We start from the raw sequence: 16,383 nt of genomic DNA, 5'->3' as shown, positions 1-16,383 counted from the left end.
AGAAAATACATTTTAAAAAAGTATAAAAAAGACCTTTAAGGCTTGAAGAACCCGCACACCTTAAATTTGGTTTGAAATTTGGAGATACAGTACCAGGAAAAAGGTACTGTAATTTAATTTTGTCATTTCTTTAGCAGAATAAAGTTGTTACTGAAGTTGAACACAGGGCCATCTCTGCCACCTGTCAATCACAAATTTTAAGTGTCCAACCTGATGATTTCACCCGCAGGTCCTTCTTCATGTATAATTACATAATTTATTAGGGGGTCCTGCAGATTATAACTTATTAACAAGTTTTCATCTGTCATAAACATTGCAGCCAGTCATTGAACAGACCCTCTTCTCTAACGCTGTCAGTCCGAGGTGGGATGTTGATGGGGTTTGGATTGTTTTCTGTTGTGTTGTGAAAAAACAAGAGAGAAAAAATTTCTTTCTCCCCACAGAAAACACAGAAACCCACTTTCAAAACCAGGAATCATGATTTATTTATACATTTGATCACATCAGGGTTTGTGTCAGAGCTGATCGCAGGTTTCCAGAGATCATTCGTCACTTTGTGATATCTCCCATTCCAAAATTATCCCTTTTATTCTCTATGACCAGCTCTGGATGGAGAGAATAAACATGTACAGAAGTAAAACAAATGAAGCAGACGTCCAAAAATTGAAAACAATTTATTTTAAATCACAAAACATTATAAAATAGAGGGTTGAACAGAGCGGTGCTAATGGGATCTCTAAACCAAACATTAACAAATCATCTGATGAATCAAAAGTATAATGAAGTACAACGAAAATACAAATAAGGGAGTTAAATCATTTAAATGGATTAGGATTGTTTATTGATGAATGATGATATGACTTCTAAACAATTCAAACAATTAACTCATATTTGTGTATTTAATTATACTTTTGATGTGCAGGAATCCTAAACTTGTTGTGCAGTCATGAAGAAGCTTTACAAAAACAAAGGATCTAAAACATCTTTCACGCTATTCCAAATCTTTCAGCGCGCTTCAGCTTCTTAGCCTGGAGAAAACAAAAGAAAAACAACATTAAATATGGTCATTTCTCTTCCCCTCTGGTCATTTTATTTGTAATTTCCTTCAAGGTCATGAATTATAAAAGCAAACTACAAGTCAAACTACAAAAAAAGACAAACCTCGATATCGGCAGCACTAGCTGAACCTGAGCTGGTTATGGCTCCAAATCTCTCCTTCCTTTTTTTCATCTTTTCATTTTCTTCAATCTGGAAAACAAAGGACAAGTGTAGGACTTTGATTATAGACAACAGAGGAATGAGTTCAGCGTGCGCTCAAGCTGATAGTCACCTTTTGTGAAACAGAAGAAACGTTTATTCCAAATCTTTCTGCTCTCTTCTTCAGCTGATCGATGTTCACCTTTAGGGAAAACACGAACCCAAATCATTTCCATTTCTCTCTCAATGGAGGAATGAAGAAATGTCTCAGCTAAAGAATGAAGAAACTATTCAACACTTACAGCAGGTTTACTCTTTGCAACGGCACCTGTGTGGTTAAATAAAGATGTGGGTGAGAAAACAGTGAGATTTTTACAAAAACATGAGGTTGTTTCTCTGGACAGATGCTTAGACAGAGCTTCTAATTCTCTTTTATAAACCTCAGTTTTCTTAATCAGAGAAGATATCAATTCATATTCACCCCAAAATGTTACTGAGACTCAGTAAAAAAGTAACAACAGACCTGGAGAGGGACTGGAGGCCTCCACCGGTGTGCCAAACCTGAATAAACAGGATCATAATCATTTCAAAATGAGAAAGTATTTTGACATTTTTAAAATCTAAATCCATTATATACCAGGTTATTTTTTTTCACACAATTTCTGAATGCTTTCTGTCATTACATTTCACAATTTAAAGTAACAATCAAGTGCAACAACTGTTTTTCTCAAACAACGCCAGTAAAAATAAATTAAAAACTTCCAGTTTCTTTAAAAGAGTCCCAGAAGGGTTGAGGCCTTACCTCGCTGCACGTATGGCCTTCTTGCTTTCAGCCGATGCAGGCAAGTTGAATCGTTCTGCTCTCTTCTGAAGTCTCTGCTCAACAGAAGGTTACAATGAACATCAGAACATGTTCTGGCCGCAGTGATTTCTTTATTAACAACAAATTATCAGCACATATAAACATGTCATACGTACTTCACTGGCAGATGATGGAGGAGATATTTTCACCACCTTTTTCTCAGTAGGTCTGAAACAAAAACATAAAAAGATGAGGAATTAGACCCCATTGATGTCATGTTGGAAAAAAATGAACGACCAACTGCTAATGTATGATTTTTAATCTGAGCAGACATTCCACACAAAACATGATATCTCACAATTTCAGACAGACAACTCAGTCATAGGTTCAAGAAAACTACAAATAACAGGACAACGTTTTCGTAATACAGCACACTATCATATATAGTTCTTAGTTAAAATGCTACGTGTGGAAATACACTTACGTTTCAACAACAGACTCAGCATCCTTGTTGGCTTTTACATTGTTGGCAGTTTCTTCTTTGGTGAAGTCCTAAAAGAAGATGGAGAGGATTTGTCATTACTTCATGAAACTACTACCAACCTTCCAACAGTATGTTGACTGTCCTACCAGAAAAAATAAGACATTGGCCTGCTGTCTACACACACCACTGATGCATACAGCACCGCATCCCTGGGCAGATCAGATCACAACCTGGTCCGGCTAACACCCCAAGTATGCCTCTCTTGTTAGGAGGCAGCCTGTCGACACCGACAGTGAGGATGTGGACTCAAGAGGCTGCTGAGACACTACGGACTGGGATGTGCTCTGTGAGCCACATGAGGAGGACATCAAAAACATGACAGACTGCATCACAGAATGTAAAAGGTTCTGTGAACACACCACTAGACCAACCAGATCCGTACACTGCTTACCTAATATCAAGCAATGGATTACCAGCAACCTGAAGGCACTGCTTAGTAAGAAGAAGAGGGCTTTCAGGTCTGGTGACCAAGGGGAACTGAGGAAGAGTGCAGTACAAACTCAGGGAGAAAAAGAGGGGGTGTCAGCAGCCCTGGCTGGGTGCTGTTAAAAGCACTGGTAAAATCAAAGATGATGATTCTCACTGTGTGTGTGTGTGTGTGGGGGGGGGGGGGTTGTCGACACCTCCGGGGATTACCGTCTACCTGACAGGCAGGCCACAGATAGTCTGTTTGGGAATTGTTCTGCATCTGTTCTGCACTTCCTCTTCACCTTATACACTACAAACTTTCAGCACAACTCTGAGTTGTACCACCTACAGAAGTTCTCTGATGACTCGGCTCTTGTTGGGTGTATAAGTTGGGGAAGGAAAGGGGAGTACAGAGCCGTGGTGGATAACTTTGTGGGCTGGACGAAATAACCTGAGACTGAATGTCAACAAGAACAGAGAGATGGTGATTGACTTCAGGAAGCAGAGGAGCCTGTCACAACCACTGTTTATTCTGGGAGAGGATGTAGAGGAGGTGAAGGGTTACAACAACCTGGGCATGAAAATCAACATTAGACTGGATTGTAAATCAAACACTGAGTACTTCGTGATAACTACAGTCTGCTGAGATCCTTCAATGTGTCCAGCAAAATGTTGGACATGTTCTCAGTCTGTTCTGGCCAGCGTACTCTTCTTTGCTGTGGTCTGCTGAGGGAGCAGCATCAGAGCCAGCAAATCCAACAGACTCAACAAGATGTGTATGTACTGTATATATGTATGTATGTATACATATGTCTGTCTGTCTATCTATCTATAGAAGGGTGAGGATACAAGCAAAGAAACTCAAATCACAATGTATTAATTGTCATATTACCTCTGTATCTTCTGCCAGCACCTCATCGACATCCACATCTTCATCTGAGGTTTGGATTATGAGATGAGAAATTTTCCATCACCGGAAAGCAGAGAGTAGGAGCCCAGATCAGATCAGCAAGGAAGACAGAAAAAACTGACCTCTCCTTACAATTAAATGCAGAAACAGGATTTTTGTTCTTACCAGGTTCCTCTAAATAGGCTTGCAGTCGGGCAATAAGTTCCCCTTTGTTTCCCTTGGTCTCCAGACCTCGGGCCTCACACTCCTGCCTCAGTTCAGCAAGCTAAACATGAGAAGAAACCAAAACATTATTTATATGCAACAAGCACAACTTTGTAAGTTTTTCACTGGGGTCTGAGAAATTAGTCTAAAAAATAAATCAGCACAAAGTTTCGGATTATGACTTTTTAAAAATATTAACATTGCATTGAGCACAAAAATCTCGGATCTCGTCCACTTTCTACGTCCAGCATGAGAACCAGGAGCTATCGGCATGAAGGAGCCATTAATGAGAACATAAATGCGCGCTGCCGGCTCACGCTTGAAGTTTGAATTGATACTGAACATTCTAATTCATATTAATCATTAGCTGCTCGTCAATCTAATCGAATTTAACATCAGGTATTCATGTTAGCTCGCCGCAGCTAGCTAGGTTAGCTTCGCGCGGAACGCACAACGTGAATGGACGCCGGTTAGCATCTTTCCAACCCGGAGGATCCACTGTTGTTCTGAAGGCCTTCAATGAAACCTAAAGCCCGTCTGCTGCTGTTACAACGAACTACGTTGACAACACGAAACAAACACGTACCATAAAAGAACCTAATGGGTTTAATAAATACATTAATATGTTCCCACCAACCTTTAGCTTGTGTAGCTCCACTACTTCGGCCATCTTCCGCTGTTGACGTATTACTTCCTCCAATCAAAGTGTGGCGGCTCCTCTACCCGCAAGAGCGGAGTTATTTGACAGCGACACCTGCTGGCCAGAATGACAAGCTGCAGGCGTCTTGAAATTCTACAAGTAGAGGTGCAGAATTTGTAAAAATACAATTTTCAGGTTACCCTTGGACTTTACAGAATGATAGAAAATTCGTTGACACAAATTAATAGCGTTAATTTATTTTAATTTGTGAGTTATAAGTTCTGAATACACAGATACTCACTATATGTGGGACTACATTTGGGGCAGCAGTGGCTCAGTGGTAGAGTGGGCAGTAGAGCGGATCGTCCAATGCTCTGAGATTGGCAGTTCAATTCCCGCTCCCGTCCATAAAAAACCCAAAACAAAACACCCAGAGGTGAGCTGACAGTGGGAGGCGTCAGCCCAGGCACCCTTGAGCAAAACGCCATCCCCCCTGACAAGCTCCTCATTTGGGCGCTCCACAAAGGGGCTGCCCACCACTCTACCCCACATTGCATGCTTACAGGCCCCCTTGTGTGTGGTTGTGTGTATTACAGAGGCCTGTACACACTAACATGCATGACCAACAAACACTGGAGTGTGCATTCTTAATTTCCTTTTTAGCAGTGTATAAAATAAAAAATAAAAAAGTATACGCAGGAAGATGTGTATAAGATTTCTTTTTATGAGTTTATTTCTATCACTCTTTAGACAAAATGTAGTTTTTTTGTTTAATGTATTTGAGCTAGTTGTTGCAGATCTAAGAAAACCAGTTAGTGTACTTCCTACCTATAATTCATTTCAGTAATTTGGTGATTGGTATTTCTTAATATTGGTGGTCCTGCATACGAGATTGATTCATTTTTTTTAGAATGTTGTTTGATGCACATGTCTTATTAACTGCATTAACAGTATGCATGTACAGTACTTTTTTGTCAGGGGTCACGGGTCATTGCATATATGCTGAGTCTCAATGGGAGGTAAAGGGTTTAGGGCAATGACAGATGAAACAGGTCTGAAAAGGATTTGCTGTGAATGCTGACATTGTGTAAAAAGAGGTTTAAACGGTGTCACAGTTTGGCATATAATATGGAAACAAAAAATCTCTCAACAAAATTACCCTATGGTCCTCGGGGGACAAAGCCGGATGAATTTAGGGAGTCACAAGTGTTTCAGTAATCCTCATTAATGTTGCATTCCTCCCATTTTTGTTCCCCAAGCACAGTTACTCTTTGCAGATGAAGTGACCTGCTGTTCTAATGACACACAAACCAGTCGCCCCAGCTACACTTGGAGATTTCTGGGATTATAATTTATCACATCATTAAATTTACATACAGTGTATTTTCAGATCATACCTATTGTTTGAATATTAAATACTTACAGTATTTTAATTATATTACAGAAATTGACAGCAGATAATTACAAACAATGTGAATTTTACCGTAAATAAAGAAATGCTGATTCTAGCAAATATTCAGGAGATTATTTTGTATTTGAAAGCCCTTTTTTGTGAATTTGACACCTTTTTTTATCTATCGTACTTAATACTAGCTTTACATTTCATATTATTAATAATATAAAGGTTTTTTAATAAAGCCTTAATAATATATTATACAAGGCAACCCCCATGAGTTGCGAAAGCAGAAGAAGCAGTTCAGAAAATGAATGAATGAATGAATGAATGAATGAATGAATGTTTGTATGATTGTATTCATTTTACTTCTGACACACAGATTTTCATATTTAAATAAAAAAACAACCATATTCAGCAGTATGAGAGACTGCCTGTAATAAAATGTATAAATACTGGGGCATAATTGCGGAAAAAACATATCATCAAAATTCTTAATGGTGCACCGTATTCATATTTGAGTTGTGTGTTTGTCTTTTGTTTGATTTGTGCACTCGAGCCTATCTCGTGATCCGTTTTGCCTTTGTTATGTGATTATTTGTGCTTTTTCTGCTGTAATCCTTAAAGTGTGTTCTTACTGTAAATACACAAATCATAATTGGAGCAGGTCTGAACGGGCGTGTGTGTGTGTGTGTGTGTGTGTGTGTGCGTCTTCAGGGCTTCGTGAGGTAGGAGGGATTTCTCCCACTGCCTACAGTTTATAAAGCCTCTTCTTGGGCAGCCTGACACTCCCAGGCAGGATATTCCACCGAGAGGAGGTGTGCTGACGATGCGGAGTGTCGTGCTGTTGGTGTTGCTGGCTGTAGTTTCACACACTGTGGCGAGTAAGTACAGACACTTAACTTTAACACTGCATTAGATTTCATGATTTCATTTAAAAATGTTTGTGTAGGTTCTCTCATAATCTAGGTCATGGTTATCCAAAGCTGTTCAAATCAATCCACTGGACTTTAAGAAAGATGCTTGAAGGAATTTCACCTCTCATCCAAGAGGCTTCTTCAGTTCTAAATTATTTGTAGAACTTGACCTGATTTTGAAGATGAAACGTAAACTTTTGAATAAATAGAGGAGTCCCCCTATCACGATAGAATATTAGATTTGGTACTGAGTCATTCATGTGTAAAAAACCCCCAAAACCAAACCATTTTTACTGTTGTAGACAGTAAAAACATAAATAATTTTTCAACAGATTTTAAAACAATCAATTACTGTAGAACTTTTTTTTCTGCACATCAGGAGCTTGGACAGTTATAATTCAACATCCAGATTTTTCCCACAGTCTCTCTGCTCGGTCAAACAGAATCTAATCTTCTTAAGGCACGGATACTTTAACCCTTTGAGTCTTATCTTAAAGGATAATTTCACATTTTTCCAAGTGTGTCTGCATCCCTGACATCTATCCATGTACGCAGACATGTGAACATGAAAACATCATCTAAACAGCACAGAAAAGATTTGCACACTGACTTCAATACGGAGTAAGATTATTCTGTAAAGCAGGTTGAATTCCTAATTTTAATCTTTGGTCTTATTTCAAACGTGACCTGCTGAACTGCAATCAAACCCTGGAGACGCTCAGCTGAGTGTCACATGGAAAGGATTGGTTGGAGAAGGGAATTAGATTGGGAATTAAAGCTTCCCAATTTAATCAAAATTGAAAAGGTCCTTATAAAAATATTTAATTCAAAGTAAATTATTTAAATTTAATTATTGTGTTTTAGTTATTCCAATTATGTCTTTTTATAAGGCCACTTGATGTAAAAACTGATGTGGAAGACTGATTATTTCACAGATTATCTGAACAATCTAAACACAGTTAAAAATAAATACAAGTTATACATTTGAAAATATCAGATTGCATCTTCAATGTCATACTTTAATGTTTCACATTGCAGAGCCCAAAAATCGTTTTATTCGCTATCCATCATGGAACAATAAGATGTACCCAATCTGGAAAGATGGCGATCCTCGATACCACAACTCCTGGAAAGGTACGTCTTCTGAAAGATCAATATAATACCTCCATATGATTCCTTATATTTTTAGAAGATAGGGATAGAAAGCCCATTTCTCAGCGTTTCCTCTCCTCTTCATCCAGGTGGGAGAGTGATTTTCAACGTAGGGAATGATTCACCGACTCTGACTGGAGCTAAAGTTACTTTCACAATTGACCTGGAGTTCCCACATAGCCAAAGAGTACATCCCAATGGAGACGTTGTTTGGACTGAAGATTGTATAATCAATGGTAACACAACTTGAGCACACAGCGGTGAAATCACATCACACACATCCTTAATAATAGACATGCTACTGTTGGTTGTCCTGTAGTTCAATAGACACTGCATGTAAGATAACACTTTCATAGTCATGGTCATAGTCAACTTTACTGTCAAATGTACCTTATATGCACGACATATAGTACAGATGAAATTACAGTCCTCTCAGGCAATAAAAAAACCCTAGAGAAAATCTCTAGCACTTCTCAGAGCACATCAACTTTCTCACGAAATATAAACCAATCTTTGAAATTGAACGTAAAGGTTAAATGATAATGTTTAAATTGGCATTGTGTTTATTTTTTTTTCCAGAGAATACTCATTCCTTATGTTTAATCAAAGTTTATTATGAAAGATCAGTTAAAAAAATATCTACTATAAATTGTTGACCTCCAAGGCAGCAGAGTGCGCTGTTGTATTTGATGAGGCCTGAACTGTTTTAACAGTTACACACCTAAACACAGTAATCGTTTTAACACTTAATTTCTTAATAAACACTTTCAGATACAGACATTTATCTGTAATAACAGATAGTTTTGTGTTACTTAGCGATCTAGCATCATCAGCAAACAGCTTGATGGATGGTGCAGATTAGCATGTCATGCTAATGGATTAAATATTATGAGCCATTGTGTACTTGTTAGATTATTGGCATTAGCTTGTAACCAAAATCCTTTAGCCCCGTTTGGATTTCTGGTCACAGGAACAAAGTACCGTGAGTCTGAGCCGGTGTACCCGACCCAGAACACGGACCCGGCAGCCGTGTTCCCGGATGGGACGCCGATGGAGCAGGACAAGAACCCCAGCTATGTGTTTGTCTGGAAGGCCTGGGGTGAGTGGTGATGTCAGCTCCGGTTTCCATGGTAACAGGGTTTCTGCCGTGACCTCAGTATGACCCAGAAAGGATTATACATGACCATGATCATATGAGCAGATTATAACACTTTATTTGCGCCCCCCCCTCCCCCCCAACAAAGTTAGAGTAAAATAAAAAAATTAATTTCAGAGTTTAGGTTTAAATCTTGCAAATTCTGACACATGAAGATGAAATTTTATCATCTTCAGTGTCATTTTAAGAAGGAGTAAATATATAATAATTAACATGTGTACTGCTTATGGTTATCTTTGTTTTGTATGTTTTTAATGTTTTATAAAAATTATTATCCACATAATTGTGTCACTACTTCCAATAATTTGTTGCTGATTAATTTTTTAATAAATGTTAAATTAAAGAAAAAGTTTTTCCGGGAGTTGAGTTTTAAATCCCTTTGGCGTATGCTGTGAATCTTCTTCCAACCCTGAACATATTGTATAAAGTACAGTATTTTTTTAAATAAAGTTGATATTACAGTATTTTATGGACATTAAAATACTTGTGTATGTTCATTTTGCAGGTCGGTACTGGCAGGTGGCAGACGGATGCTCCTCCTCTCTGACCATCAGCACGGATGACGTTCCTCTGGGCTCCTACGCCATGGATGTGGTTATCTACCACTATCGTGGCAAGGAGAAGTTTATTCCCCTGGGATATGCCTCTACTCAGTTCTCCATCACTGGTGAGTGAGACACTCTTGTTGAAAAACAAAGACAATCCCAAGTTTCACAGATATTTTATTTATCTGTTTATATCTCTACAGACCAAATCCCCTTCGCTGTGTCCCTGGACCAGGTGAATGACATCGTGGCCGGAGACCTGCGCTTCATCCGGAACAGGGCGATCGCCTTCACTGTCACCCTCCACGACCCCAGCGAATACCTCAGCAACGCTGACATCACCTTCAACTGGGACTTTGGTGATGAAAGCGGAGCCCTCATCTCCAGGGAACTGACAGTGACTCACACTTACATCAACTCAGGCTCCTTCAAGCCTCAGGTGGTGATCCAGGCGGTCATCCCAGACAAATCCTGTAACCCACCAGCTGATAGCACGACCCCCAGTCCCGCGACGGACCAGGGCTCCACAGGTGAGGAGAACACGGGAAGATAAGGAGGATTTACTGGATATTTTATCTATTGCAGTTGAATTAAACCAACATAAAGAAGCAGAATAAACTAAATGAATAATGAGAAACAGCCAGTAAAAATAAATATTTTTTTTAATTTCATCCTCCCAAACCCGGGCGTTAAATAAAAATAACGTTGCAGTACCGTACTTAAGTTATTGCTATCAGCTGGAAAAGACTCCAGGAAATCCCTGCCAAGAAGTCCACCTTCCTGCTTATGCTAAACTAAGCTATCCACCTGTTCACTGAATATCAGAAAGCTGTTGATCCTCTCATCAAACTAGCTCATGTACCTCAGCTCCTCACTCGTACATACATTTAATCTCACTTTTCTGTGTGTGCAGTTAAATCTCCGGTATTGGTTTCCGCTGGTCGCTCACTGGTTTCAACTAAGGCAACCAGTCTGACTGTCAACATGGTTCCTGCCGACACAGAGGAGGATAACTCCCCTTCCGCAACTCGTCCTGCCCAGGAAACGTCCACTTTTGCCAGTCGTCTCTCCTCCATCAGCGTGGACATGCTTTCTGAAGGTGAGGCTCGGATCGGGGTCCACGCACCCGATTGCAGCATCAGTAAAAAGGAAAAATTCATTCAGACCGAAGTCAAGCCAGAAGGTTAATTCTGTTTATTCGCCTCAGCTGCAAAGCAACCAGCGGCGCTGATGGGTCAAGCCACGGTGGTCGTACTGGATAAGAGGGAAGTAGACGACGAACCCTCGGATGATGACTGTGTGATTTATCGTTATGGATCTTTCTGCGCCGGCATCGAAGTGTTTGGTGAGTTAGCTACTTGTGCTTCCCTCATCCAGACTTGACGTGATTCCAACCGACCTTCCTCATCTCTTCATTTTCAGAGGGAATCGAGAAAGTGGAGATTGTCCAAATGGACAATGTTGTGATGGCGACGCCTGAAATGGATAAAAATGTTTTGGATATCACCGTTACCTGCCAGGGAAGGTAAACCTTCCTGCTGATCCTCCAAACTTCTGTTTGCTTTGACTCGTTCGCTCACCGTAGTGTCTTCTCTGTCCAGCCTTCCTAAAGAGGTGTGCAGTGTGATTCTGGATGCGGAGTGCTTCAGGCCCATTCACACCACGTGCAACATGGTGGCGCCGTCCGACGAATGTCAGCTGGTTTTACGCAACTTCTTCAACCATTCTGGAGTCTACTGCATCAACGTGTCGATGGCGAACGATGTCAGCTTGGCCGCCACCAGTGCCAAAGTCAAAGTTGACATGGGTATGTAGCGTCAATGCCAAACAATAGTCCACATGTGTGAGCTTCATTGTCCTGCTTCCTGACATCTGGGATGTTTGTTTCAGAACCTGGTTTTTACTCTCCTGGGAGCTTCGCTACGGTGTTGGGAGTCCTGCTACTGATTCTATCCCTGGGAATAGTGGTGTATTCTTACAAGTAGGAACTGAACTTTTTTACTGCTTTACTTTTGAAGATAACTATAATATTCTGTATTTGTTTAAGATTCCTAGACAGGACCAGACCGCATGTTTTCTGCATAGAATAAGACTGATAATCTATTGACTGGTCCCATATGGATCATTTCCCATACGTAGTCACCAAACATCAGTGATGCTTCAACCATCCTGACAGATGTCAGCATTATTTAGAACATTCTGATGACCCAGTCTGTCTGGATTCAACTCAACAGCCGCTTCAAGTCCTACCGTCCCCTGAAGGAAGACTTGACTGTGTCTGCAGGCCCTCAGCCCGGCCGGGCTCCTGGCTGCTCCAGTGCCTCCGTGTTCTGGAGCCTTCTGAACAGACGGGGGGCGGTGGACAACTGCCCTCTCCTGCAGGACAAGCCGGTGTGAATGGACACCCTCCTGTTACCTCCAAATATCAAACCAAACTTCAGATGTGCAGGGTCTTCAAGCCTTGGAAGGTCTTTTTATACTTTTTTAAAACATGTTTTCTAAATGAAAAATGGATGAATGTGAATCAAAAAAGCTCCTGGAATCATAGAAGATGCGCTCATCTTTTGTACCTACTTGAAGGAAGTCTGGTACGACTAGTGTTTCCTTAGGAAAAAATGAATTTGTGTTTATTTCCAATAAACTTTGCTCGAAACATTTGTGTATTTTTTTTGTTTTGTTCTTGTGTATACTGTGTGCTGCATAACTGAAAAAAGTCCATTTAAATGTTTGGAATCATACAATGACATTCATTACTGACTGAAAGGTTTAATAAAGAATAGACAGACAAATTCACACGTCACAGGAATTTTACTTTGAACACACATTTTTTTGGAACAATTCAACACATCACAATTATTTTCTGTTTGTCTTATGCCTTTGTGTTCTTCTTAATATTCTTCTCCTTCCTCGTCCCCCTCTCCCTCGATGCTGTCGACTCCAACCTCTTCGTAATCCTTCTCCAGGGCGGCCATGTCTTCTCTGGCCTCAGAGAACTCCCCCTCCTCCATTCCCTCACCCACATACCAGTGGACGAAGGCACGCTTAGCGTACATCAGGTCAAACTTGTGATCAAGGCGAGCCCAGGCCTCTGCAATAGCAGTGGTGTTGCTCAGCATGCACACAGCCCTCTGGACCTTGGCCAGGTCTCCACCGGGGACCACAGTGGGGGGCTGGTAGTTGATACCCACCTTGAAACCAGTGGGGCACCAGTCCACAAACTGGATGGTGCGTTTGGTCTTGATGGTGGCAATGGCAGCGTTGACGTCTTTGGGCACCACATCACCACGGAACAGCAGGCAGCAAGCCATGTATTTGCCGTGGCGAGGGTCACATTTCACCATCTGATTGGCCGGCTCGAAGCAGGCGTTGGTGATCTCTGCCACTGAGAGCTGCTCATGGTAGGCCTTCTCAGCAGAGATGACGGGGGCGTAGGTGGCCAGAGGGAAGTGGATGCGGGGATATGGCACCAAGTTGGTCTGGAACTCAGTCAGATCGACATTGAGGGCGCCATCGAAACGGAGGGACGCCGTGATGGAGGACACGATCTGACTGATCAGCCTGTTCAGGTTGGTGTAAGTGGGACGCTCGATGTCCAGGTTCCTGCGGCAGATGTCGTAGATGGCCTCATTATCCACCATGAAGGCGCAGTCGGAGTGCTCCAGGGTGGTGTGGGTGGTCAGGATGGAGTTGTAGGGCTCCACCACAGCGGTGGACACCTGGGGGGCTGGATAGATGGAGAACTCCAGCTTGGACTTCTTCCCGTAGTCCACAGAGAGACGCTCCATCAGCAGGGAGGTGAAACCAGAGCCGGTGCCACCTCCGAAGCTGTGGAAAACCAGGAAGCCCTGAAGGCCGGTGCACTGGTCAGCCTGAGGACAGAGTGGGGGTAGAGCAACCATCACACATGAGATACGGTCACTGCATTGGATGTTCTGGAACCAACTCTTTCTGCTTTTAAATCACCCACCAGCTTGCGGATCCTGTCCAAGACCAGGTCGATGATCTCTTTGCCGATGGTGTAGTGGCCACGGGCGTAGTTGTTGGCAGCGTCTTCCTTGCCTGTAATCAGCTGCTCTGGGTGGAAAAGCTGGCGGTAGGTCCCAGTGCGCACCTCATCTGGAGAGAGTCCAAAAGGAATCACGTGACGGCTTGACATGAAATCAAAAGGAGATGAGAGAATGTGTCTTTAATGAGTGTACCGATGACGGTGGGCTCCAGGTCCACAAACACCGCTCTAGGGACGTGTTTTCCGGCCCCAGTCTCACTGAAGAAGGTGTTGAAAGAATCATCCCCTCCTCCGAGAGTCTTGTCACTGGGCATCTGACCATCAGGCTGGATCCCATGTTCCAGGCAGTACAGCTCCCAGCAGGCGTTACCAATCTGGACACCAGCCTGACCAACGTGGACGGAGATGCACTCACGCTGAGGACCGGAAAAAAAAACAGTCAGGTTTATTTTACTTCATGGTTTCATTTTACTTTCATTTCTGAACATGAAATCTGGAGCAATAATTGCAACATAAATGCATCTTAATAATAAGGAACACTCATATGTGTCTCCCCCTATCGGAAATGAAGAGTCGGTGCTGCAGGAGGCGCTTCCCTGCACCACCATCACCAAGTGACAGAAAGGGCCGACAGCGCCCCCGTCAGGCTACTCTTGTTTTCACTCCAGTTTTTTGTCCTCATATTTTCATCCCTCTCATCCACATTTGGCAAAATGAGCATAGATGTACATTGTGTCGGGAATATTCCACTGACTTTTGAGCTTTGAGGGTTAAAAAAAGATCGTTCAATCCTGAAATCACAGATATATCAATAATAATAAAATATCTCTAAAAAGATATTATTATTATTACTATAAATCCGGAGATATTTGTGACTGTAAATCAAATATTCTCTTGCCTCGTGTTTATTTTAACATATTCATTTGATCATGGTTATATCTAGAAGATGTTTGTGTCCGTATCCCATAAATTAATAATGAGCGCTGCAATCTCCTCCATCCCCACCCAGTCTGCCCCTCCCTGCCATTACACAGAGAACCGCTTTTGTAAGGTCTCTGGTTTAAGCATAATGATAAATTCCCTAATAAAATGGTCATGTAAAGACAAATAAGGCAGCTTTGGTCAGAAAACCAGATTGATCTGTGACTGAAGCCTGAATGTCGCTCGGTGCTTTGTTCTCCACACAATGAATCACATGGAGCCACGACTGCAGATCCAATCTGTGCTTCAACATTTCATTCCCTCCACCTGCAGATCACGTCTAAACCTCTTTTATCTGCTAAAAGCCTCTGTGCGCCTTTATGCGTCTCCATTCGTGCGCTCCTGAATGGGAAACCCTCCGCGCCGCCGTGAACCGATGGAGACACCGGCCGCTGCTTCACCTTCATTCTACCTCTCAGAATGGTCGGATGAGACAGAAAACTTACCATGGTTTTCTTTTAAGGTTGAAAGAGGGAGAGGAGAACGAGAAGATTCGAAGAAGAAGGCGTTAAAAGCCGGTCTGTGTGCGTCGCGTCTTGTACCCAACGGGGACGATGCAACAACTGATGAACGGAAAGGCGGCGGCGTCCGGTTTTTATACGCAGGGAGGAGACGCGCCCCGGTGCGGCGAGGATCTACGTTTTATTGTCATTATTCCGGTGATGCTGTCGGGATTCTGAGTTTTGCATCCACCGAGGTGATGATCGGTAAAGCAGCTCTGGAGAGATTGTCAGTAGATGAGTTGTTTTAATTCAGATAAGAATGAAGATGTAACGGGACTATTTTTCACCCCCCACCAATGTATTTGTTTGTTTATCTGCAACATATTTTGAAATGCTGAAAACATGTTTGGATGTAGTTTAATGTTGTGATGCATTTTGGGTTGAAGAATGCTTAATTATCGTTTAAAACGTATCTGAATGCAGATTCTGGATCAGTTTCACATCCTAGCAGTTCAACATCAGTAAAAAAAAAAGGGTGCGATGATGCGCATGCGTGGTGCTGCTGAGAATGCGTTCCAATGTTGCATTAATAACTAATTCAACTAAATAAATAAATGAATGCACACCTTATATACCCCTGCAAGGTTTCAATGAGTTATGCACATTGATCTCTGAGAGGACGTGACTAGTAATGACAAATCTGTATGTCTCATCTTTTTGATTTCACCAAAAGATGAAATTGCCAACAGTGTAAAAGTCAATAAGAATTTTGAGTCAACTGTTGAAACAAATATGTTTGGAATTCCGAAATGAAATGCGTATTTCCAGACACTTTTGACACATTTTGACTTACAAATTTTATAGTTTGCTATATTCCAAAAATCTTGTTATGTTATTTGTAGTTTTCTTCAACCGATGACTGAGTTGAAGTGAAGTACATATGATGTTTACATGCCCTGATAATATGATGGTAATAACGAAATTACTGCTGCCTGTAAATATGATATCCAAGTTCTTAAAAAGCTGCTTAATAAACAGGACGATGAACCTCTATACCTGCAAACCTTTTTTTGTGAAAAAAACCA

The 16,383-nt window shown here is 41.6% G+C and overlaps 3 protein-coding genes across 3 annotated transcripts; 1 reads left to right on the top strand and 2 right to left on the bottom strand.

The window, feature by feature from the left end:
• Window positions 1-655: 655 nt before the first annotated feature.
• sarnp (SAP domain containing ribonucleoprotein) lies at window positions 656-4,778 on the bottom strand. The gene is made up of 11 exons (XM_068337076.1): window positions 4,703-4,778; window positions 4,027-4,126; window positions 3,844-3,887; window positions 2,484-2,551; window positions 2,176-2,227; window positions 2,000-2,073; window positions 1,721-1,758; window positions 1,500-1,525; window positions 1,331-1,399; window positions 1,162-1,248; window positions 656-1,028 (listed from the first exon to the last, which is right to left on the bottom strand). Exons 1-11 carry the CDS (start codon window positions 4,733-4,735, stop codon window positions 987-989), a joined length of 633 nt encoding a protein of 210 aa, XP_068193177.1. The 5' UTR covers window positions 4,736-4,778; the 3' UTR covers window positions 656-986.
• A 2,121-nt stretch (window positions 4,779-6,899) lies between these two features.
• pmelb (premelanosome protein b) lies at window positions 6,900-12,521 on the top strand. Its single transcript, XM_068338020.1, has 12 exons — window positions 6,900-6,982; window positions 8,054-8,149; window positions 8,257-8,403; window positions 9,138-9,266; window positions 9,829-9,990; window positions 10,072-10,398; window positions 10,782-10,967; window positions 11,076-11,213; window positions 11,291-11,393; window positions 11,470-11,675; window positions 11,759-11,849; window positions 12,103-12,521. The coding sequence occupies exons 1-12, from the start codon at window positions 6,928-6,930 to the stop codon at window positions 12,263-12,265; spliced, it is 1,803 nt and encodes a 600-aa protein (XP_068194121.1). The 5' UTR covers window positions 6,900-6,927; the 3' UTR covers window positions 12,266-12,521.
• Window positions 12,522-12,624: 103 nt separating this feature from the next.
• Window positions 12,625-15,440, bottom strand: LOC137610473 (tubulin alpha-1B chain-like). Its single transcript, XM_068338031.1, has 4 exons — window positions 15,302-15,440; window positions 14,068-14,290; window positions 13,836-13,984; window positions 12,625-13,737 (listed from the first exon to the last, which is right to left on the bottom strand). The coding sequence occupies exons 1-4, from the start codon at window positions 15,302-15,304 to the stop codon at window positions 12,757-12,759; spliced, it is 1,356 nt and encodes a 451-aa protein (XP_068194132.1). The 5' UTR covers window positions 15,305-15,440; the 3' UTR covers window positions 12,625-12,756.
• Window positions 15,441-16,383: the final 943 nt, after the last annotated feature.

The sequence above is a fragment of the Antennarius striatus genome, chromosome 2 (genome assembly GCF_040054535.1).
Source record: "Antennarius striatus isolate MH-2024 chromosome 2, ASM4005453v1, whole genome shotgun sequence".
NCBI lineage: Eukaryota > Metazoa > Chordata > Actinopteri > Lophiiformes > Antennariidae > Antennarius > Antennarius striatus.
This window is presented reverse-complemented; position numbering and strand designations above follow the sequence as displayed.

What these genes read in the sequence shown, in the direction of transcription:
- sarnp (XM_068337076.1), bottom strand. Translation starts at nt 4,735, where the DNA reads ATGGCCGAAGTAGTGGAGCTACACAAGCTAAAG. An exon ending in AGCCTATTTAGAGGAACCTG is followed by an intron (nt 3,888 to 4,026) that starts GTAAGAACAAAA and finishes TCCAAACCTCAG; the next exon opens with ATGAAGATGTGGATGTCGAT. An exon ending in GGCCTCCAGTCCCTCTCCAG is followed by an intron (nt 1,526 to 1,720) that starts GTCTGTTGTTAC and finishes TTAACCACACAG; the next exon opens with GTGCCGTTGCAAAGAGTAAA.
- pmelb (XM_068338020.1), top strand. Translation starts at nt 6,928, where the DNA reads ATGCGGAGTGTCGTGCTGTTGGTGTTGCTGGCTGTAGTTTCACACACT. An exon ending in AGTTTCACACACTGTGGCGA is followed by an intron (nt 6,983 to 8,053) that starts GTAAGTACAGAC and finishes TTCACATTGCAG; the next exon opens with AGCCCAAAAATCGTTTTATT. An exon ending in ATAGTGGTGTATTCTTACAA is followed by an intron (nt 11,850 to 12,102) that starts GTAGGAACTGAA and finishes TCAACTCAACAG; the next exon opens with CCGCTTCAAGTCCTACCGTC.
- LOC137610473 (XM_068338031.1), bottom strand. An exon ending in CCTGGAGCCCACCGTCATCG is followed by an intron (nt 13,985 to 14,067) that starts GTACACTCATTA and finishes GACTCTCTCCAG; the next exon opens with ATGAGGTGCGCACTGGGACC. An exon ending in TGGACAGGATCCGCAAGCTG is followed by an intron (nt 13,738 to 13,835) that starts GTGGGTGATTTA and finishes CTCTGTCCTCAG; the next exon opens with GCTGACCAGTGCACCGGCCT.